Below are 24,183 nucleotides of genomic sequence, written 5' to 3'. Positions count from 1 at the left end.
CAGAGATGGCACACTGCCTGGCAGCAGAAAGTTCGCACGCACTGTGTGCCAAAGGTGGCGGCTCGGGAAAATCTTCCAGAGAGGACTTATCAGCCGCGAGCTGAGTCGGGGTGGGGCTGCGGCTGCGACAAGCAGATTGTTGCGAAACTGTGTGCTGAGCCTTCAGACTAGTTTTACTCAGATCGTACATTGGGGAACGCTGTGCGGATTCATAAAAGATACCAATTTATTTCCTCCTACCCCATTGCACCTTTCGGGGTTGCAACCAAGTAACACTAGGACCAACTGGCGCCATTGCCAATGACGTCATTTGCGGGGCGGACGGGACTACGTTAGGGTATAGCCCGTAGAAGCAGAAGATATCTAGCCTTTTCCCTGTAAAGAGTAGCGAACTCATCCTTCTGACTTCTGCAGTTTGAGGTGGCAGCAAAATGCCTGCAGCTCCCGGTCACTTTCCTCACCACCTGTTACCATGGAAGCTCCCGGGTAGTTAGGCCCCGGCGACTCCATGTTACGTCACCGTCCAAGCGCGGTTGTTTTTTTTTTTTAGGCCTGGTGGCTCCGCCCTATCCTGAGGGAGGGGCAATACTCCCGAGGACATTACCCACAGTGCCTAAGGCCTCTTGGATAATTTTGATCCCTATCAGACGCCGTCGGCGTCTACCTCCACCTATTTCGGGGGCGATCCCGGCCCGCCTTCACACTAGCCGGCCGCCCCGCAGCCCCGCCCCCCCGGAGGCCCCGCCCGGGCCCCCCCCCGTGAATCAGCTGATCTCAGGGACCCGCTGGGCTGGGAAGCTCGCGCCGGATGGAGACTGCTGTGCTGCCGGTGGAGCGTCAGGTGAGCGAGGCTGAGTCTCCCGTCGGCCCTTGGCTTCGCAGGGCCCCGGCCCGGCTGTCCTGTGTGCGGGAGGCCGGGGTAGGAGAGAGAGGCGGAGGCTCAGACCGAGGCCCGGGAGCGCGCTTGGTGACCCACGGAGACGGCGCCCGCGTCTTCCAAAAAGCTTGCGTCCGACCGTCGGCTCCTGCCCGCCAAGGAGCACCCGACGCGGCCCCCTGTCCCGGCCCCAGGTTCTCCCACTCGCCCCCTTACTTCCCTCCCCAGACGTCGGAGCGGCGGGAAGTTCTTTCACGACCCCTTTCCCGCCTCCACCCACAGGTCCTTTCCTTCACCCATTCATGAGGATTTACTGAATGCCCGCTCTAGGCGCTCGGCACCGAAACCGGGGTCCCTGGCCGCGAACCTTGGTGAGTGTCCCAGGCGGGTTTGCCCCAAGGATGCAGATCACAGTGGAGGGTGGACCTGGTGCTTCGTGGGCTCGAAAGGGCGGTTGCTGAAAAAGACGATGACTTTGATAATAAGAATGAGTCGTTTAACCGAGTCCTTTGGCGTGTCAAGCGAGCATCCGAGGGTGAGCAGTTCTTTTAAGAGCCGAAGACGGAAAAGTAGCATAGGTCTGTCATTAGGAAATGGTCCCGACGCTGGTGTTGGTCCTCTGGGTAGTAGGACTACTTTGGAGACAAGCGACTGTAGGTTGGCAGGAGTGTTGTACTCTGGCTTACTGAGGGCTTTGATGATGAGGGAAGAGGAAAAACACCGGCTAAAGCGGCATATTCAAATACAGTATTCTCTCTAGGGTGGAAAAAGAAATAACTGTTAAACGCAAACACAGATCTTTGTCTCTTGCCTTTTAAATTTGTTGGTGGCTGTATATGTTCTTTAAAAGGCCTTATAGAATAAAATAGTGCGATGTGTGTTTATTCGGAACAGGTATCAAAATTCAGCAAGATATTGGTCCATTTCTCCCCCCTGGTTTATCATGAATGTGAAGGATTTCGAGTGACCACTTGACTCTTGGGTTAATGAGTATTTAAGGCAGTGAAAAATTTGCTTTTGGAGTAAATTGCAATATTTTAATCTTAGTAATGTAAGCAAGCATGGGCTTTGGATATGGACATACCTGACATCACATTCACTTATTCTTTGATTTGGGGAAAGTTACTTAACTTTTCTACATTATTCTTCTAAATTGAGGATTAAAGTACCTTTCTCATCAAAGTACCTTTACTTTTAATGGTTCGTGTATTATGACAGTGCTGGCTGTGGTAAATATTCAGTACATATATATTTCCTATTTTTATAATTATTTTTTCTTCCACTATCTCATGACCCACACTGACTCACTGTTTTCTAAGTGGGAAAGAGAACTGAATATATATAGAAAAATATAATTCGCTTTTTAAATTCAAGGGATAGTTTCCAGATAATTTACTGATACAGATATCTGATAGTTACAGGAACTAGGTCTTCTGGTTGGTCTGTAGTAACTTTGGTATTCAGTAAGGGTTTTTTAGTGTGAAAGATGCTTTTGGAATCTATACTTAGTTTACACTTATTACTTAGTTTGCAAACTATGAACAGTATTGGCATATTCAGGGTTCATAGTTATAGCAAGAGAAATTCAAATCTGTTTCACAATATTAACATTTGAAAAGATAATGATCCAGAAAATAAAGTACCAAAAGGTCATTTGGTGTTGGGGTGGGGGATTCTGAGTTGTATCAGATAATCCTCTTATTTTTTTTTTTTTAAGTAGATTGAAGCAGTAGCAATGGGAATTCTTCTGTTCAGATTTCAGCCTTTCAGAATTTATGTTCTTCTGAGACACTTAATTTTGGGCATTTTGACTGTTAAAGACACAAGAGTGTGTTAAGAACTTCACTGACACGTGATTTCACTCTTATGTGATTAGGTGGAGAGAGATCTATTAATTACCTTTCAACAAAAAGTATGGGTTTAATGCGTACTGCTGAGTCCATTTTAAGGGTATTTCTGAAGAATATGACTGACTTCTAAAAACCTTTTATAATCTTTTATGAATAGGACACTAGGTAAGGTATGGGTTAAAAAACTACAAAGAAAGGTAAAAATTGGTGATTTTTGAGATGGTGTAAAAGAAGGTGTGCTTTTAGGTAGTAAGAGGTTGAGCTCCTTTCTCAGACACTCCGAGGAGTGCTGGGAGGATTTTAATGACTTTCTAGATCATTTAGCCCTTTTTATAACTTTGTGGGATTAAACCTAGCACATAGTCCAACTATATTAGAGATTTTACTTGTACAGTTTTTTGTAAAAGCTGTTTTTCTTTCTTGTTACTCTTCTCTGTTGAAAACCAGATAATTCAGTCATCAGTAATAAGAGAGTAGTCAACTTTGTAGGTTATCAGTCCTTAAGAAAATGCACAGTAACCACAAATAAAATAGTAACAAACTGTGACATGGTTCTTTCGAATGTTGCGTTTATTTTCCTATACCCATCTCTTAACACTATATATATTCAGGTGCTGTCTTTACATTATGTCTGGATGTTCATTGCATCACACAGTTGGTAGATTAGCTGAGAAATTGGTACAGTAGCTGAAATAAGTGATCCACATGGGTAGAGCAAAAATATTTAAATCAGTGAGATAATGAGTACTTGTTTGGACTCTTGCAGGATTTCTCTTTCATATAGACTTCTTTTTCTTTTTCTTTCTTTTTTTTTAAGATTTTATTTATTTGAGAGAGAGCACTCACACGAGAGTGGGGTGAGGGGCAGAGGGAGAAGCAGACTCCCCACAGAGCAGGGATCCCAGTGTGGGGCTCAGCACTGGGACTCTGGGATCATGACCTGAGCCCAAGGCAGGCACTTAATCGACTGAGCCACCCAGGCACCCCTAATAGAGACTTCTTTTTTGGAGAAAATGTACAGACTGGGGCTGTTCCATAGAGTTTCAGTTGGCTACCAGAGAATTATGCTCATAGAGATAAACTTTAGTATCGTTAATTTCACTAATCAACTCATGGTTCTCTTTTACATATAATGTAAATAATAAAAATTATTTATTTATTAAATAAAAATTATTAAATAAATTTTGTTCTTTAGCATCCTCATACAGTTCTTCATTTCACATGATCTCTCTGTTAGGAACATGGTGGTTAAACCCAATGATGGCATCTGGATGGGTAACTTTCGTTTTGGGGTTCTTCCGCAACCAAATTTTTGTTGAGTTGAATTCTTAACTAAACTTAGGGCAACTGCCCAGGCAAGCATGCCGCAAAGATGATTATAGCAGTTCTTAAAATAGCAATGAAGTAGAACAATCCAGCTGTACTTCAGTAGGTTAATGGATAAACTATGGTTTATTCATGCAATGAAATCCTATCCCCAAGTAAAAATGAATGAACAAGATCCATACTTATCAATGTGGATACATCTCAAGTGCATAATAATGGGTGAAGAAGCAGGTTGCCAAAGGATGTCTACAATAGGATGCATTTATGCAGTTTTAAAAAAATATATAGCTTACATGTGTATCTAATGAAATACATTAAAGTACAAGAACATATGGAAAATAAAACACATTAAAAATAGTGGCTAACTCGGAGGTAAGTTTGGGTGGAGCTCTTTCAGAAAATTGTGTAATGTTTCTTTCTATTTTAAAAATAGTTGAAGCAAATATAAAAATATGTTAACATTTAAAACTGAATGATGGGAGATCAACATGGAGTTAATCATTATTTTTACAGGTTTATGTATAATTAAGATTGTGAAACTAGCACTTAAATTTTAACTTTAATTCTGTTCTCATTTAAATTCTATGTAATTAGAGAAAAAATTCAAAAATAAATTTTTTATTTATAATTAGGGCTCTCTTCTGGTATGCTTTCTTTATTTTACTTTCTAGTCTCATGGTAGTTGCCTATGGAAAAATAATTCTTTTCTTTATGTAATAGGAAAAGGATGTGCCACTGCAGCTCCACCGTGTAAAGCTTTTTCTAAGGAGAGGAGACAGACCAATTATTTAGTCAATTTTATTTTGCTGTTTGACTTGTGCTCCTGTGAAAATGCTTTTCTTAAGATGAGGAATACTTCCTTAAAAGGTTACAGAGGAATTTACATTCTAGAGACTCTTGGGGAATGCAAGCTTACATTGATCATGATCTCTCAAAGGATCGGGGAGCAGAATATATCATAAAGTCCTAAAAGGAATTTGGATAGAGTGACTCAGATACGACATGACCACAGATATCATGTGGTCATTAACACTTATTTTTAAAGTTTGGGTTGATTACATTTTATTATAGTGTGGTGAAACTGAATTTATACTGTGACTGCTGGTGTCCTAGTTACTGCTCAAAGAAAATCTAATTCTCTCTTAAATAAGTATTAATAAGTAAACATGATGAGCATGTGTTAAATGGTTCAAGTGGTGAATAGTAAATTTAATAGCTGATCCCTTATTTAACCTCAGTATTTAAACTTGAGTTAAATAAACTTTGATTCCTAATGAAGAATACCTGTTACGTGGGGCGCCTGGGTGGCTCAGTCGGTTAAGCATCTGCCTTCAGCTCAGGTCATGATCCCAGGGCCCTGCTTCTCTCTCTGCCTACCACTCCCTCTGCTTTCTCTCTCTTTCCTCTCTCTCTCAAATAAATAAATAAAATCTTAAAAAAAAAAAAAAGAATACCTGTTACTAGCATTTTCAAAATAAGTAGGATTTATGTCTCCAGAACACTATTTTTTGGCATGTATACCCCCTGTTCAGTTATATGGCCCCATGATGACCTTAAGTCCCAGATGTTTTTGATTGGTAAAATAAGCCAACATACTTTGAAATGTATTTGTGTAGTATTGTCTTATTTAAAAAAAAATTGTGGCCATTTAAATGAGAGAGAATAGTAGCAAAATATTAAAGGAATAAACAATTTGTATCAGAAATTATACTCTATCATGTAATAACAGACACAAATTGTTACAGTACCTGAGAATTTGAAATTCAGTTCCTAGTATAATATCCATCAAGATGTTTCATGGTGATTTTAATTTGGGAAGATGTATTTTAAAAATTTTGCAGTGGATACAAAAAGGAGCTAAATGGGCATTGCTGGGCGTTTGTTTTACTGTATTTACCCCCCTCCTTCCCCCTCCGCCCGTGGGTAATATCCATTTTAGAGGATTTTCACAATCAGAAGAGTGTAGTTTTAGTAATTTTCAAGGGGAAAATAGCAGCCCTTGAGAGAGAGAGACCGTGAAGTGTCGTGTCCCTGATGGCACCGAAAACGGTCTCCATGTACTAAGACAGAGACTTATTTCCTGGGTTGTATAATATTTGTGAACTGACATGAAATAAAAGCATCTTCATTGTTAGGAAATACCATCAGCAAACTGAGAGTTTTTATCAAAAGTAGACACTTTGCTTTTGTGTCCTATATTGACTTTAATTATAGGTGGTGGAAATCTACATCATTTGGAAGTGGCGTCTCTCACTGAGTCCTCACTTAAAGGTAGCCCACTTGTACCTAGTGGTTACTATGGTTACAAGAATGCACCAATGAATAAACCATAGTTTCTGACCTCCAGAAGTTTATAATATATTTTGAATCAATGACTTAGTGAGTGCATTATCCCATTAGTAACAACATAATAAATAATAAGTACTTTCTAGGCTAGCTTTATTCAGTGTGTTAATTTACTGAATCCTTGAACTCTGGGTCAGTATTTAACGGGCCAGTCAGCTCCCATAGTTGTATCACAGACTGCCTTCTGGGTTGTAATTAAGGCTAAGAGGACCGGGATTTGAAGTGGCCTCCGCCTCTGGTGATGGTTGGTTTGTCAAGGCTGCAGTGCAAGGTGAGTGTTTCCCAACCTTCATCAGTGTTGGGAAAGGCTTCGGTGGTGGGATACCCAGGAAGCAGCAGTTATTGGTGTATAGATAGTATAGTAAGTCAGGTCATAATTTGCTTTGATCCATGTATAAATATATTGACTGAGTCTCTAAAAAAATATTCATTGAGCATTTGCCATGTGTGAAATAGTATAGTGTCTTAAATTATTGTTTACTACATTCATGATATAAGGTCTGGTTTACAACATTTAAAAATTTTTAAAAAGGTTATTTATTTGAGAGAGAGAGAATGAGCGTGTGCCCATGCTGGGCTAGGGGCAGAAGGGGAGAGAGAATCCACAAGCAGACTCCACACTGTGTGTAGAGCCTGACATGGGGGCTACATCCGAGGACCTTGAGGTCATGACATGAGCTGAAACCAGGCGTCGGCCACTCAACCAACTGAGCCAGCCGTTCAGGTGCCACCCAGGTGCCCCTGGTTTACTACATTTTAATAAAATGAAGCCAATTCAAACTTTGGAAAGAAAGTGTAAGCGCCTGCAATTTTAAAATTTTTCAGTGGACACGAAATACAATTTACTACTCTATTGTTTATTGTCCTGTCTTAATGTCTTGTCATTCTAATCTCTAATTATCATTACTCTTGTAGCTACAATTATTGCAGTTGTCTAATCAATAAAGCTATTTTAAAACAGTAAGTGAGACAAGAGAGTAAGCCTGGAAGTGCTGTTTTACTGGCTTTTTCTTTGAGGGTGGTGTCTATAGAGAGCCGTGATTCTAGCCAGAAAGACAGAACATGATAGCATGTAAACTCCTTAAGGACAGGAGCTCCTTTATGTGGGCCTAATCTCGCCACAGATATTTCTTGAGTACTTGTTATAGATCAGGACTATGTTAAGCAGCTGGGCTGTAATAGAGAATAAGACATTTTTGGCTTTCACAGAAATTTTAGACTGGCATACCCAGAACATAACAGACAAAAAAAACAAAAAACCAAAACAAAACATGTGTGGTGTTAGTTGTGGAAATTTCAGCATTTGAAAGTTGATGTATTTATGACTTACAAATTTATCTTTCACTAAATCGTTAAGGGAAAAGGACTTTATCCAGAGAGTAAAGTTTACTAGAGATGAACAAAGAGAATCCTGCATGATTTAATTTTCTCTTTGCAAGTGAGATAGTAGTTCACTAGCAAATTTCTGTTGCACATTAAATTTTTTAAAAATTTATATTCTGCTGTCATAAAGGGATTTAAGGCAGTTTGCAAAAATGTATAATATGGCAAGATGGAATAAAGAAACAGAATGACTGGAGCCAGGAGCGAGATTGGAATACATAGCACACATGGACTATGAAGTCCTAGTCACTTAACAGATGGCATCATATGAGACTCTCTCTCACCACGAAATCTGTACCCCTGTCTATATCTGTAACTGTGTCTGTGTATCTGTACTCTAGATCTATTTCCTTTTTCATTAAAACATAGACCCTTCCTTCTGTGAAAGATCAGTTCTGAAACACGTGTTCCAGACGCTGTCCTCTTTCACTTTGTCCAGGACCTTGTTTCTTCCTCTGTCCCTGGCATCTGGGATGGGTGTCATTGTCAATGCAAACATGCTTCTATTCTCTCATCTCCCCAGCCCTGCACATGCAAAAAACACACCCTTTATCTTCACATTCTTCTCTAGGTATTGCTCCATTTCTGTCATTTTGACAGTGTTTTTCAAAAGAGTTCTTTACATGAACTTAATTTTCTTGTGCTTTACCTCCCTTTTATTTTTATTTATTTATTTTTTACCTCGCATTTAAAGCCAACCTACTACAATCTGGTTTTCAGTCCCCTATCACCACTGAAACTGTGGCCATGCTCAGCATTGATTTCCGTGTTGGCACATGCACTGGACACTTTTCAGCTCTCATCCTATGAGACCCCAGCAGCATTGACCTAATTGACCAGGCCTTTCTCCTGGAAACACTCTGCTTTGCTTTTATGGGTGCACATAGCCTCATGCTTCTCCCACCTCTCAGGTCACTTCTCAGCCAGTTGTTATCGCTTGTTCCTCGTCCTGACCAACCTCTAGGTGCAGGACCTCCTTACCGCTTGGTTTTGTTCCTCCCTTTCTCTTAGGACACACCCAGTGATACTCTGCATTGTCTTCATTTCACATATTATCCATATGCCTCCCAAGTTTGTATCAATAGCTGAGACTTTTTTCCTGAACTTCGTACTCATGTATTTAGCTGCTTTTGCTAGGTACCCTAGGATTTCTCACTGGCATCTTGAAATTAACATTAAAAAAACCCTTATCTTAACCAGAATCTTATACTTCAGAATCCTATTTTTTTTTAATGTATTTATTTGACAGACAGAGATCACAAGTGGGGGTGGGGGTTGGGGAGCAGGCTCCCTGCCGAGCAGAGAGCCCGATGCAGGGCTCTATCCCAGGACCCTAGGATCATGAGCTGGGCCGAAGGCAGAGGATTTAACTCACTGAGCCACCTTCACAGAAGGAAGGGTCTATGTTTTAATGAAAAAGGAAATAGATCTAGAGTACAGATACACAGACACAGTTACAGATTCTGGTGCCCCCAGAATCCTGTCTTTTACTCTTCTCCATCATGGTAAATAGTACCACCAATACACAGTTCAAGGGAGAACCTAGAAATCATTTTTGATACCTCCTTCTTTATATTCCAGTTATGTCTAAATATATCACCAGGTCCTAGTTGTTCTAGGACAATATACCTCTCCCATTTGTTTACCTCTTTCTCTTCTACCAAATTGGTAACTTTGTATGAAATTAAAGAACCTAGGCTTCCTTCTTCTACCGAGAAGATGAGCCAGGTCAGTATTTGCAAGGATATTCCTTGGAAAATTAATTTGGGCACTGTATGTGAATATGTTTACCATAAAATAGACTTAAAACTTCTGAGATGAATGTAAATCATCACCACTGGAATACATTGTTAAAGCACCTATAGAATGTTTTGTAAGCAATGCAACTTTCTAATATACTGGTCAAGATGAAGTTTATATTAAAAGTACATAAAAGTAACTAAAGGAAATATAAAATAGTTAAAAGTTGGGGACCCCTACCAAAAATGATAGTTGTTTGTTTTAGAATACAGGTTCCTGTGGTGCCTGGGTGGCTCAGTGGGTTAAGCTTCCAACTCCTGATTTTGGCTCAGGTCATGATATTGGAGTCCTGGGATCAAGCCCCTTGTCAGGCTCTGTGCTCAGCAGGGAGTGTTGAGGATTGTTTCCCTCTATCTCTGTCTCTCTCACTGCTCAAGCTTGCGCTCTCTCTCTCTCTCTCTCTCTCTCTTTCGCAAATAAATAAATCTTAAAAAAAAAAAAATACAAGTTCCAAGTACCTTTCTTGGACCCCCTGAGGCAATGTATGTTTTAGAATTCAGAATTTTTTGATATTTAAAGTGATTTGCATAAACCGTATATTATGTAACACTTTCTGTGGGATCTTTGGTATCACCCCATAACCATATTAATGTTTTTTTGAAAAAGATTTTTAAATTATTATTTAAGTAATCTGTACATCCAATGTGGGGCTTGAACATAAAACCCCAAGACCAAGAGTCACACATTCTACTGACTGAGCCAACCAGTCACCCCTTTCATATTAATATTTCTACAGCAAAATATATGACTATTCACACTAAAGGGACAAAAACTAACCTCATATTAGTTTTGGTCAGGTTTGCTATCAGATAAGTTTAAAACAGATTAGATTTTGCCAGAGTTTGAATTATGAAAAAACTTATTTTTCAGAGTTTTTTGGGCTTGGATTTTTCTTTCTTCCTTTTTTTTCTTTTTTAAAGATTTTATTCATTTGACGGGGGGTGGTACTTTGGATTTCTGGTTAGGGTTTTGTGGATCTGTAGATCATTTGTAGCTTTATCTAACAATAATTCGGATGCCTAGATCACATTTTTGGGGGGGCACTCTCAGATCATGGTGTTAAAAGCATACCCTCTGCTCGTACAAGGTAGCTTATTTCTCTCTCAAATGTAGCAGGAGGTTGTTTCCAATGGGATCTAAAGATGGAGTCAGATTGTTAAGAACCAGGGTTTGGTTTTTGTTTTAAAGGGCCATCTGAGAGTTTAACTGCTTTACCTTTCACTGTAAGGGAGATAATTTAAAGTATAGATGGCATTCTTTAACAGGAATCTAGCTTTGTTCTGGGACTCCTAGAATTTAAGAGCTGGAGGGGATGCTTGAGCCTGTTTTGCTCATTTTACAGATGTCCTTGATCTCTGGAAGACCATGCAAGGCAAAAGAGGACCCCATATTTTTTTTTTAAGATTTTATTTATTTGTTTGACAGACAGAGATCACAAGTAGGCAGAGAGGCAGGCAGAGAGAAAGGAGGAAGCAGGCCCCCCGCTGAGCCGAGAGCCCGATGTGGGACTTGATCCCAGCCGAAGACAGGCTCAACCCACTGAGCCACCCAGGCGCCTGAGGACTCCATATTTTGACTGTACAACATCACACGGTTTCTTTATCAGAGCTAATTAATATAATAAAGGCATCTGAAGGAAAGTTACTATAATAGTAGAAAAGAAGCAGAGTTTAGGGATTCTGTCTCCCAAAGGAATGTAGAATGCGAACCTTAAAGTTTATCTGGAGAGAACTATCCCCAGAAGAAACCCCATGATTAGGCAGTTTTATAACAAACATGTGAAGCAATGAGAGAGCTTAAAGGAAGTTTAGGTGCTATTTGAATGCTTGAGGCAAATCTTAAAGATTTCCATATAGAGGATCATAAAAATATTAGAAAAACAAAAATTTGAGGTTTACTTTTTCTTACAGATACATTAATTGAGAAGAATGTTAGGTTTGTTTTATTTTGTTTTGTTTTTAATGTAGACTTCATGCCCAAGAAAGAATGTTAGGTTGAATAGAGTTACATTTAAGTATGTGAGATAAAACTTTGTAACACAAGCTTTCCACATTTAGCTGTAGTATTCTTTTCCAGTTACAGTTTTCTTAGCGGTCATTTCTTTCTCATTGCTCTGAGTCTCAGATGTATCTTCTTGGAAGAAGTCAAACATATTAAAGCAAAATGAGACAGATTTATAAATACTGATATAGAAAGATGTCTATGAAATAGTACATTAGCTAGCTTTCTGTTGCTGTTTAACAAATTGCTACAAATTTAGTGGTTTAAAATAACACAAATTTATTGTTTTTGCGGTTCTTTGGATTAAAAGTATGACACGAGTCTCACTGGGCTAAAATCAAGGTGTCAGCAGGGCTACATTCTTTTCCGGAGGCGAAAAGGAGAGAATCTGTTTCCTTGCCTTTTCCAGCATCTAGAGGCCACCCACATTCTTTGGTTTATGCTCCGCGCCTTCCCATCTTCAAAGCCAGCAGTCTCTCTGACCTGACCGTGTCAGCACATCTCTTTCTCTGGCTCTCCTTCTGCCTCCCTCTCGGCACTTCTAAGGAGGCTTGTGATAAACACAAGGATAACCCAGTAATCTCCCTGTCTTCAGGTCAGCTGATTAGCAACTTGAGTTCCCCTTTGCCATTAACCTAAGCTATTCATAGGTTCTTGGCATTAGGTTGTGGGCATCTTTGGGGACCATTATTCTGCCTAGCATATATAGTAAGTAACAAAAGGAAGTTACAAAACAGTTTTTCTGGCTTTAATTCCATTTGGATTTGGAAAAATGTGCGGTGGTGAAAATATGGCAAAAGATGAAATCTACTTTAAGAAAACTCTGTATTAAAAAAATGTAACACTAAAAGAGGAAAAAGGCTGACTGTTTTGTTCACTTCACCAAAAGGGTCTCAACATTTTTGATTGTCAGGCAGTAGGATAAAATTCAATTTACATTCAGTTAGTCAGTGATGGAAGCAGAGTGTGCTCGTGTATGTACTTCCACACCCTCCCGGAGGTGTTCTCTGGTTTGTGCTGGGTAGTGTTTAACTTTAATCAAGGGAGCAGTTATTCCTTGATCTCTGATGGATAAACACAGGTTAGATCTGGCTTCAAGAATGTCTCTGTATACCATGAACTATACATTTTCCTAATGGTTAATTATTATCACACACAAGGCGTAGTACCACTTAATAATCATAGTTATTTAAAAATAATCATTTATTAAATTAATAGCACTTATTAAATCTATTCAGGTATATGTTTTATTTACATGCTACCCTTCGTCCAACTTTGAATGATTCAAAATCTTTCTAAAATAAGCGTTAGGTAGAGAGTAATTTCCTCCAGATACACAGATGGCAAACGGTAAGAATTCACAGGCAACCTGGAGTAAACAGATGGGTCTTACATCACTCCTGCTGGTATGGGCTCTTTTCAGAGTACAGTGACCATGCCATATCCTTTGCAGGAAAATCATAAATTTGGCTTTGGTCTTTTTATGGTTGACACAAACAAAACTTCATTGCCATTATGTATTTTCATGAGTTTTGGTGCCCTTAAAAATATGAATTTTTGGTTGAAATGCACTGAGTATTTCTGTCTGCTTATTTATATTTCTGTCTCTTTATTAAACACTGAGTTTCTAAACTGATTGGTCATGATATTTGTACCGTAATTTCATATAACTCTTTATTATTAAATGGTGGATTTTGAAACAGAAACAGATATTTTAAAACCCCATTTTCTCCAGCCTTTTGTACTATGGTTTCGAGTTGAGGTTGATTTGAGGAAAATACTCCTAGTTCCGATAAATAGAAATCTTTCTAACTTTAATAATGTAGTTTTTTGTGTGCATTGCTGAAAACTGTAAATTAAAACTACTTGAATCTGATACATTACTGAAGAGATTTTAGAAATTCTTTCTTATTTAATTGGTGTTTATATGTTTATGTGTTCCAGAAGCATTTTAAAAGTAACCCTTAAAGTGTGTGAAATGGGTAAGGAAAATAATTTTCAGATTGAACTTCCTTATTTATAATAAAAAAATCCAGTGCCTGACAAAGTACAGCTAGCTTAATTATACGTAGTCTGGTCTTCCTTTGACGTTACATTAGATGGTCAGCAGGCGTTTTTATAAGCTCAGTGGGCAGGCTCAGTCTAGATATTCGACTTTGGCAGGCGGGATATGAAATAGTTGAAATAGTTTCACTGCATATTTATTGCCTAGTGAATGTGCACTTGTTAGAGAGCTGCCCCTCCCCCCCTTTTTTTTAAATCTGAGGAATGAAGTAGCACCGTATGCTTTCATTGCTTTTTGTGCTTACCTGTGTTTGCCATCTAGGTCTTTATATACTTTTCACAAAGAAGTGATTTGGTGATGGAGTGCTTCCCCTGACCGATGGACTCAAAGAAGAGAAGGTAAAAGCATTTCTTCTTTTACCTTATTCTTCTAGGAAAACACAACAAGCTATTCCACATACACGTAGCTTCTCTTTGGTTTAATTTTCTCGTTTGTGGTTATTAAGTAGGAATAGTGATGTTTATGTTGATTGGTAAAGAGAGAAAGATACTATAATAAAACTGACTGGTGATAAGCTTTGTTGCTGGTTTCTTTCTTATGCTTGTAAAAAGGCAGAAAGTGTCTTCATCATTTTAAAGCTTTTGAAGCCATTTTTTCTCACAAATAATTTCAGGTCTTCAGGCATAGCTTTATTAGTTTTAATCCTCTTCTACCCTTAGAAAACAGGATTGAGTTTGTGGCTCTCCTTTCATATAACCATAGTTATGCCTAATCATAATTGAGAGGGATATTACTTAGCAAAAGCAGAGAAATTTATAGGTATTATAAAATAAATAAAACCAAAAACTTTCTGTGCCTCATTAAAATTAGCATCAGTGTTCTAGAAAAAAAGAATGTATCATCACTGGCAACAGAGGAAAATTTGCTATAAAGGAAACCCAGCGTATCTTAATAGACCTTTTTCTTCAAAGGGTAGGCAGTTATGGTATGGTCATTATCATGAAGCTTTGTGTCTTGTGTCCTTTGAACCGGAATCATCACATGGATAGAATTCTTGGACTAGAACATGAGTAAAGCATGAAGGATTTTATTGTTCCTGATACAAATTTGATTCTCAAAAAACTAACAATTACAGAGCTTACCCAGTATAAAGTAAAATATGGATCTCTATTCCTTACCAAACACTTTTTTTAGCATGTTCAAAATGAAAATTTTGAAATAAGACCCCAACTTGGGACATGTTCCAACTTTATCATCTAAACAATGATTTAATAAATGGAGAAGGTAGAATCTTAAAATTTTGTGCTATTAACTCTAAAATGTCAAAAAATAGTCCAGGTTTTGTTTGTTTCTTAGATAGAGGTAAGTAATTTGTGGGTTTAGATTATCCTCAAGCCTTGTCTGTAAATAGTTGTTCTATCTCTGCTCCTGTGTCCCAACCAAAGGTAGGTGCTGAGCGATCTGACCCAGTCACCCATGTGCTGGTAAAAGATACAGATCTAATGAAATTAGTAAGAAATCCCCAAATACAGTTTTAATTGCAGGACCAATTAGCTATTTTTCTTAATGTTTGTAGCTCAACAGAAGCAGAAGGATCCAAAGAAAGAGGCCTGGTCCACGTGTGGCAGGCAGGATCCAATTCTGTAGCACCAGAGAGACTGCCAGGCTGGGGAGGAAAGGCTGTTCTTCAAGCAGCCCTTGGAGTGAAGCATGGAGTTCTTCTGACTGAAGGTAGTGAAAGGAACCTTTTCACTTAAAGGTTCTTTCGTTTAACAAATACTCACTGAAGTGCTAATAGTACCTGTGTGTGTGAGATCAGGTAAGGGAGTTACTGGATATCAGAAATGCTTAATGAAGATTGTTGGAGCCTATACTCTTTGTGTTTTCAAAATATGTTCTTACTCCCTTCGTCAAAAATCAGATTAGTTCTTAAATTTAAGTTCCATCATATCTAGCATAAAAGGGAGAAGTACAGTTTGTAAGTTTTATAGTAATTAGTAATGAAGAATTAACTATGGAAATATTACCTATTAAGAAACTCTTTTGCTGTGCCTTTGTTCATTAAGTGTATCAGAAGAATCATGCTCATACTAGCTAGTGTTTATTACACAATCTTGCATGCCAGGCACGGCACCAGGCGCTTTGTACCACCTCGCCGAGTCGTCACAACCATGTTGCGAGGCAGGCCACTGTTGGTGTCCCCTCTTCACAGATGAGGAAGCTGAAGGTCAGGAGATGAAATGATTATCCCCAAGCCCCCACAGCTCTTGGAGTGTCAGAGTCTGAATTGGGATTCAGAGTCTGATTTGATTTCAAAGCCTGCTTTTTATGCGGCTTGGCTGTACTATGTCAGTACGGTTTTTCTCAGGCATAAATAGCAGCTTATAAGAACATGTAATGAAATCTATAAATCTATAACAGATAGGAACAGAAGCTACAATTTATAGAGAGAGTTGCCTTTAATTTTGACAGCAGTTTAACAACTCAGTCATGGCAAATTTGGCTTGAGCCAGGACTGCCATCAACTAATTTCTAAATTTCAATTCCACAAGCATTTATTAAGTATTCAGTAATGCTTTGCTATTTTCTTCGTAAGAACTAAGGGAAGCCAAATTCTACAAGGCAAATTTAACTCTGACCTTGGTAATTTTGTGGGGTAAACATGAATTTCTTTCTAGCCTGCTTATTACTATATCACTTTTATTATAATAATATAGAATACTCTTATTATTAGGCCAGAATTTGGAAAAAGCTTTATTGTAAAAATGTACACTATATTCAATCACTATCTGCCCTGGAGGCTTCAAAATCTATCATTCTCAAGCACCTATAAGTAGAATTCTGTTGTTTTATTTACCCTTCAGTAAGATATTTAGGAACCCTTCATGAACATGATCTTTAAATCTCTAGAATCATACCTTAAGTGGGATAACTGAGGGAAAACATTTTAAAAATATATGAATAGCCTATTATTGTCCATGTTTAAGCAGTGTCCTGTTTTTAAGCGTTAAAGCTACAGGATGTCTGGGTGGCTCAGTTGGTTAAGTGACTGCCTTCGGCTCAGGTCATGATCCTGGAGTCCTGGGATCAAATCCCGCATCAGGCTCTCTGTTCAGCAGGGAGTCTGCTTCTCCCTCTGACCCTTCCCTTCTCATGCTCTCTCTCTCTCTCTCATTCTCTCTCTCAAATAAATAAATGAAGTCTTAAAAAAAAAAAGCTACAAAAAAGAAATCTTACATAAGTGTGTGTTTGAAATAGCAAAAAGATCTCCAGTGCTATCTTTTCCAGATGAGAAAATGTTACTGATGGAATGTTGGAAATTTTCAAGTTCTTTTTTTCTATTCAGTTTGACTCTCAGCTCATAATTCAGTGAGGACACTTCATTGAATCACTATTTTTGAGGTATTCCAGGTTGAAAAAAGGGAAGAGTTGTCTGAATATCCATTTCTTTGCTCGATTTCTCTCTCTAGTGGAGTGATAATCATTGAAAGAACTAGTGAGCTGTTGCAAGTGTATATCGCTGTATCACTCGGGAAGAAAAATTTAAATATCTTAACCTATGAGCTGATTTTATCAGTACTCTATCCAAACTGGAAATTCCTTAATAAAAGCTCATGTCTTCCTTCTAGCCACTGTTGTGTTCTTTCTTAGGGAGATGTTCTGTTTAGTTAATTTGAGTATATAAATATATTTTATATAAATAATAGGCCAAAGCTAAAGAATGCATTTTTTTTTTCATTATCAGCTCAGTTGCTGCTTTGTAGGGAAAAAATACTACTATAAATCTACTTCATTATTTCTTTATTAACTTAAAAAAAAAATGGATGAGTCCCTGGTCATATGGAAAAGAAGAAATAGTGGGCTTGCTTTAGTATTTTTCAAAACCCATGGCTAAGTTGCCCTTGGCCAGCCAAGTTGCCCTTCATTCTAAAGCGAGCTGTCATAGTTTTTATCATTGTTTGTTTTTTTGCTTCGTTCTGTGATTTACTTTTTAAACAAATGGCACCTTAGAAATGCTGTATAGTGCGCAATATATATGATATATAACGTTTAAAATTATACATGATACTGTACACATCACAAAGACAGCCATGTCTTATTAACACTGGTGCTTTCGTACAACCTAGAAGTATAAAGCTGGTTTCTTAGTTTTGGCCAAAATGAATCTCTGATATTTTTATGCTACAGCATAATTTTCTGCTGCTCAAGTAGCCGTGAATGTTGTAGATGTTAACGAATGTATCTGTATTGTCCTCTGCTCATTTTATCTTATAGTCATTAGTTTGTCTTTGAACACATTCCTGTAGTAGCGCGCATTGACAGCCATTAGTAGTGGATCTGTATAGGACTTTGTAGGATGAGGAGCAAGATTGCTTCATTTGGAAGTAGCCCCCTGTAGTTGGTAGAAATTCTCACTATTTTTCAGCATATTAAAAATGATACTTGTTAAAAGATGAGTAAATGTGGGATATTACATGCTTGAACTAAAATCTCTATAACTGCGCTTAAACAAAAAACAGCCCTATTTTGTTAACCTAGAGGAGCCAAAAATTTGCTGGTAAGATTTCTAGCTAACTCACTAACTCCTTTTTTTTTTTTAAACATTTAGATGGTGAGGTCTACAGCTTTGGGACGCTTCCCTGGAGAAGTGAACCAGCAGAGATTTGTCCGAATAGCCCCATTCTAGAAAATGCCCTGGTTGGGCAATATGTTGTTACCGTGGCATCAGGGAGTTTCCACAGTGGAGCAGTGACGGAAAGTGGCGTAGTGTACATGTGGGGGGAGAACTCTGCAGGCCAGTGTGCAGTAGCTAACCAGCAGTATGTTCCAGAACCGAATCCTGTCAGCATTTCTGACTCTGAGACCAGTTCTTTGGTTGCGGTCAGGATTTTGCAGTTGGCGTGTGGTGAGGAGCACACACTGGCGTTGTCGATAAGCAGAGAGATTTGGGCATGGGGTACTGGTTGTCAGTTGGGTCTCATTACCACCGCCTTCCCGGTGACAAAGCCACAAAAGGTGGAACATCTTGCCGGCCGAGTTGTGCTACAAGTTGCCTGTGGCGCCTTCCACAGCTTGGCCCTTGTGCAGTGCCTCCCTTCCCAGGAGCTGAAGCCAGTCCCAGAAAGATGCAACCAGTGCAGCCAACTCCTGATTACTATGACCGACAAAGAAGACCATGTGATTATATCAGACAGTCACTGCTGCCCCTTAGGGGTGACACTGTCAGAATCCCAGGCAGAAAACCAGGTCAGCACTGCCATCAGCCCCTGCACTGAAACCCTGGACAGTCAGGGAGAAGTGTTCGAGAACACGCTGGGAGGAAAGGAGCCGCCTGTTGCTACTGACACGAACGTTGGAAATGTTCAGACCACGGGTGGTGATGCCATTTCCTCCCAACAAGATGTCGTGGAAACAACTGAAATTTCTTCGGCCAGAAATGTACCGTCATACCCTGATACTCAGGCGGTGAATGAGTACATGGCAAAACTCTCAGATCGCTCAGTAAGAGAGAACTCAGAGAACGGCGAAAAGCCAGTGCCATCTCAGGTACCTGCTAAATTTTATAATATAAAGGTGTTTCTGGAGTTAGGAGTTTTTCTTTAGCAACTTTAAAATGCTTAAGTCTTGAGCTTGACTTTACATCTCTTTTATCATGCAATCCTAGAGAAGGGAAAACCCGGATTACTCCAAAATTACTCTTTATGTTCAAATTCTACCCTTTAAGAGGCTGAAAGATGTCGAAAGATGTCATGCTGGGCTTCTTTTTTAAGTAGCAAAATCTCATTTATTTTTTTCTAGTACTTTTTCTCCCATGGCTGACTATACTGAATTTTGCTAGGCTCCTGAATACTGCCCCCCCCGAATACTTTTAATATAACTATACATTCATAGAGATTCATCTCACGTGTATTTGTATGACTCCAGATTCTGTGGAGAGTAGTCCTTTCCTTCTTTATCAGGGAAAGTTGCCATGTGGTCAGTCCCTCAATTGTAGGCAGATTTAAAACACAAACAGACTCCTGGTGTTATATGTTGTTTGAATTTTTTTCAGCATATACCTGTAGTCCTTACTGGGCTTTGTTGTGGGACAGGGGATTCATGTTTTCTTCATTTTATTTGAACTACTCTCATTTTAAAAACGTGTAAATGGAGAAAAGCTGTTGACCAGTAGCATACAGTAAAGTTTGAGTCTCCCTGATTAAACAAATTGTTTTAAAAGGATAATTTGTTTTTTTTACTCTTCATGTAAGCCTTTCAATTTTGTTCTTACCAAAACTCTAAGAAAATGAAACAGAACAAAAACCTCTAGTCATGTAAGAACTATACCATGGTGTTTTTTCAGGCCTTTGAAACCACGTACCTCTTGATTCTTTGTTTTTGTTCTTCACTCCGTCAGGATGAGAACATGGCTTAGAGGTATTTTTAGAAACAGTTTTTATTTCACAGTTTACTCATAGAACCTTGTGGATATCTGATTTTTTTAAAAATTAAGAATAAGCTGTTTGGAGAAAGATACTATTAAAACCTAAACACAAAAGTAATGATTTAATAGGAATGTACATAGAACATTCTTAGACTTGAACATGCTTATAAAAATTTGGACTTTAACTTTTTAGAAGTCATTCTGCTAATTTATTAAATTTGAAGGTAAAAATTTATTGTATACACTTATTTGATTATTAAATAATTATCATTGAAATTGCATTTTCATTTGGATTTATTTTGTTAAACATGTACATTTTTGTTGCCTATGCTAAATTTGGCAATGTCTGTTTATACTAAATTTAATTCAGTTTTTGCAAATAGTGTCTCAGACAGCTAATTTACTAGGAATTTATATAGTCTAAGACAAGTTTTTTCTCCTCTGACCAGAAATAACTGAGAAAGTATCTCATTTTTGTGAAATAAACCATAATACTGGGCCATGAAGCATATACCTCATAATTGAATTTTATTATTGGTTGACCAGGACTCCTAAAATTATGTCTTTCATCAAAGTTGCTGGCTCTATATTTTTGTTTTATTGATTTATGTATTGTTAAACATAATTAAATAGAGCAGCCAGTAAGAACAATAATTTAAAGTTTATTGAAGATAGAATTTTATGACTTTCCTGTTAGGTAAGAAGGCCCTAAAATATTGACCCATAAATACCTATCACTGTTTCTGTTATGAGACTTCATACACAAAGGGTGAAAAGAGTGATGTTACTTCTCAGCAAGTTTTTAGGGAACTTTGGTGCCAAGGAATTAATAGGCTTTGTATTTATCTTTTGCTTGATATGGCATATTTGTTTGTTTTGTTGAATATTTTAATTAAAGACTCCTTTGCTCCTCTGAATTTAGTATTTAATTCAACAAAATGTATTGAGTACCTACTGCAATCAGGTACTGTGCAGGAAACGGGGATTATTTCCTTTAAAAGAATCAGAAGTCAATGTTAAAAAATTTGTTTTCATTTAGCTTCCAGTTCAGGACAAATTAAGGAATGTATATATACCATTTGAGACCTTTGTACAGCCTAGGAAGTCAATTTTTTGTAGTGACTTATGCTGATAAGCTAAAAGCTTTTTCTGTGTGTTTTTAGTAGTTACATTTAATGATTTTCCTTTAAACAGTGGTGCTTGACTGCTCAGAGTAAGTTTCAACTGATCTTTTACTAAGATACTAGACAACTTTAGTTTGACTTTCAAAGAGAGCTATGAATAACACAGAAAACACTGGTCCCAAATGTTTAATTATTAACCTACCACATTTACTTTATCATAATGAGAGCAAAAGTAATCCTTCAGCTGACATAGCCCATGGATCATGGAAAATAACACATTCATGAGGCAGTGGAAGGGCTTGAACTTGAGAGCTTAACTTGGGGACAGTTATATACTGCCTATGCAGTATGTATATAACTATAGGTCAGAGGTATAACTTCGTTTTCTGCCTGTATATATAAATATATAACAGCTAAAGTACTTTTTCTTAAATATTTCAGGAAAAGCCTTTTTTAGACATACTTTTTTTCTGGTATTTCTTAGTAGCAACCTGTAAATTTTCCTAGAAGCGATCAATAATATTACATTTAATTATTTTTTTTTATGTACTGTTAAACCTTTTCAAGCTTATATCCAGGGCTGTTATACATTGTACCTCATATGAAACGCTGTGTTTTCCAGACCTTTCTTTCCCTCTCCCCTTCTGTGCTTAATTTTATTAAAGCAGCTGGGGCTTCTGTTTGAATAACTTGGAAAAACACAACACTCAAACAAAAGGAAGTACTTTTGATAAGGAGCTGTAGTTTGAGTCCTCATATCCATATGATATGTTAAATCCAGTAGGGAGAGCAGATAATACCCTTAAGTTAAAGATAGAAGCCCTTGTTTCAGATTCTTAAATTTGCAAATAGTGGTGGTTTTTGTTAAACTTTGTTTTTATTGATTGCTTGTTGTATAAGGGATTATATTTTTATATACTTTTTTATGTGTGTATATTTTAGCCTCTTGTAGAAGAAGCAGTTCCTAATCTTCACAGCCCACCAACCACAAGCACCTCAGCCCTAAACAGCCTAGTAGTCTCTTGTGCATCTGCTGTTGGTGTGAGAGTGGCTGCTACATACGAAGCTGGGGCCTTGTCTCTTAAGAAAGTTATGAACTTTTATAGTACGGCCCCTTGTGAACCTGGAACTCAGGCAGGCAGTAGTTCCATAGGCCCAGAAGGTCTGAAAGATAGCAGAGAAGAACAGGTTAAACAGGAATCCATGCAAGGAAAGAAGAGTTCAAGTCTTGTGGATATCCGAGAAGAGGAATCAGAGGGAGGCAGCCGGAGACTCTCCCTCCCTGGCTTGTTGTCTCAAGGTAAGGAGATAACCAGGTGAAAATCCAAGATGCTCCGACATCACATGTTATATTATTATAAATCCGTAGCTCTCCTAATTGCTAACTGACATATTCAAATGTCAACAGTTATTTAATTTTGGTGACTTGGGTGGTTTAAAAAGAAAGTTACATATTCCTCTGCTAACCGTAGAACGTAATTTTTTTGTGATGTCTGCTTTTGCTTCTGAACCTTACTATGAATCTTATTTTATTCTGGAATGCAGTGACAGCCTCTGTATATCCTAGTTTGGGGCGTGTAACCCAGAGAGATGAAGTTGCAGATGTGACTGTGGTTAAGTGGGAGGGTCTACTGTATTTGACCTCAAAGTGGAGATAATTTAAACTTCAAGAAGAGGAAAGTTCATTTTCTGATACAAATAGCAACAAACTTCTTAGAATATTAAGACCGTTCCCCAGTTGGTTCTTCAGCATTTCTCGGTTGGTTTAGGAATCTCAGTTCTCTACACTTTTGCTTCTCAAACTGTGACCTACGGACCCGAAACAAGAGCAGCAGCATCTGGGAATCTGTTAGACATGCAGGGTCTCGGGCTTCCCGCCAAACTTACTGTATTGGAATGTGCATTATACCAAGATTCCCGGGTGGCTGGTGTGCACAGTAAAGTTGGAGCAGCATTGGATTTAGGCCAGGAGTTGGTAAACTTTTTCTGTAAACAATGAAAGAGAAATATTTTATGATTTGCGGGCCATGTGGTCTCTATTAAATAAATACTCAATTTTGCCATCGTTGCTTAAAAGTAGCTGTAAGTAAAAACAAATGAGTAAGGCCGTATGTTCCAGTAAAACTTTGTTGTCAGTGGGCTCTATTTGACCTGTGGTCTATGGTTTCCAGCCCTCAGTCTTTACACCATTTTGTACAAAGCTCTAAAATGGGGAATCCTACCTTTCTTATCTCCTTACTTAGGGCTCTGTTGTGCCACAGAGTACTTCTGTTACCCTGTCTTCTATTTCTTATTGCCACTAGATTTTTAGCTTGCAAATAAAGCCCTTAGTCTTGATTGACTGCTTGTCTATAAAAAGAAAGCCCATGGATTCTGTCAAGTCTGAAGGAGGACTTTGTGCCAAAATTGTCTTGTTGTGATATGTCCTTTCATATTTGTAGCATAAATATATTTGAGATCTCCTGGAACCACAAATGTGGAATATTGATTTTTGTCACGTCATTAGGTCATTGAAATATGCAATACTGCTAATAGATTTTTTTTCCTTTTGGTTAAATTTTACTTAGTGACCCAAAGTATCTTTATAAAAATTTTACATGCACTTTTTTTAAAAAAAAGATTTTATGTATTTATTTGAGGAAGAGACAGTGAGACAGAGCATGAGAGGGGAGAACATTAGAGGGAGAAGCAGACTCCCGGAGGAGCTGGGAGCCTGATGTGGGACTTGATCCCGGGACTTGATTATGACCTGAGCCGAAGGCAGTTGCTTAACCAACTGAGCCACCCAGGTGCCCCTACATGCACTCTTTTTCTCTATTTTAACCTGAAATACATCTTTGAGGGAACTTCAAGTAGGTTTATTTGAGTGTCTGTGTGTATAAATGGATGGCACATTTATCAGAAAAGATGTTGATTTTAGCCAGTGATGATCACTTTTTTGTGCCCTCAAGTTAATGACCAAGTCTGCACTTAAGCGACATTTGATGATTTTCTTTAAAACATATCCTGCCACCAAATCAGTAACAACATTTACATAGTGTTACGTG

At 38.3% G+C, this 24,183-nt stretch overlaps 1 protein-coding gene across 5 annotated transcripts in view; it reads left to right on the top strand.

The window, feature by feature from the left end:
- The first annotated feature begins 750 nt into the window (after positions 1 to 750).
- Positions 751 to 24,183, top strand: part of ALS2 (alsin Rho guanine nucleotide exchange factor ALS2) — an 81,160-nt gene continuing 57,727 nt past the window's right edge. For 2 of the 5 annotated variants that reach the window (XM_059393215.1, XM_059393212.1), the window contains exons 1-6: positions 751 to 841; positions 1,160 to 1,248; positions 13,910 to 13,986; positions 15,165 to 15,319; positions 18,198 to 19,135; positions 22,079 to 22,436. In XM_059393215.1, coding sequence (XP_059249198.1) covers positions 13,967 to 13,986; positions 15,165 to 15,319; positions 18,198 to 19,135; positions 22,079 to 22,436 — 1,471 coding nt within the window. In that variant the 5' untranslated portion in view covers positions 751 to 841; positions 1,160 to 1,248; positions 13,910 to 13,966. Of the gene's footprint in view, positions 842 to 1,159; positions 1,249 to 11,283; positions 11,295 to 13,908; positions 13,987 to 15,164; positions 15,320 to 18,197; positions 19,136 to 22,078; positions 22,437 to 24,183 lie in introns of those variants that run through there. The other 3 variants (XM_059393214.1, XM_059393213.1, XM_059393216.1) reach the window with 3 other exon arrangements.

The sequence above is a fragment of the Mustela nigripes genome, chromosome 3 (assembly GCF_022355385.1).
Source record: "Mustela nigripes isolate SB6536 chromosome 3, MUSNIG.SB6536, whole genome shotgun sequence".
Taxonomy (NCBI): Eukaryota; Metazoa; Chordata; class Mammalia; order Carnivora; family Mustelidae; genus Mustela; species Mustela nigripes.
The sequence above is the reverse complement of the archived record's forward strand: the minus strand, read 5'-3'. Positions and strand labels throughout refer to the sequence as shown.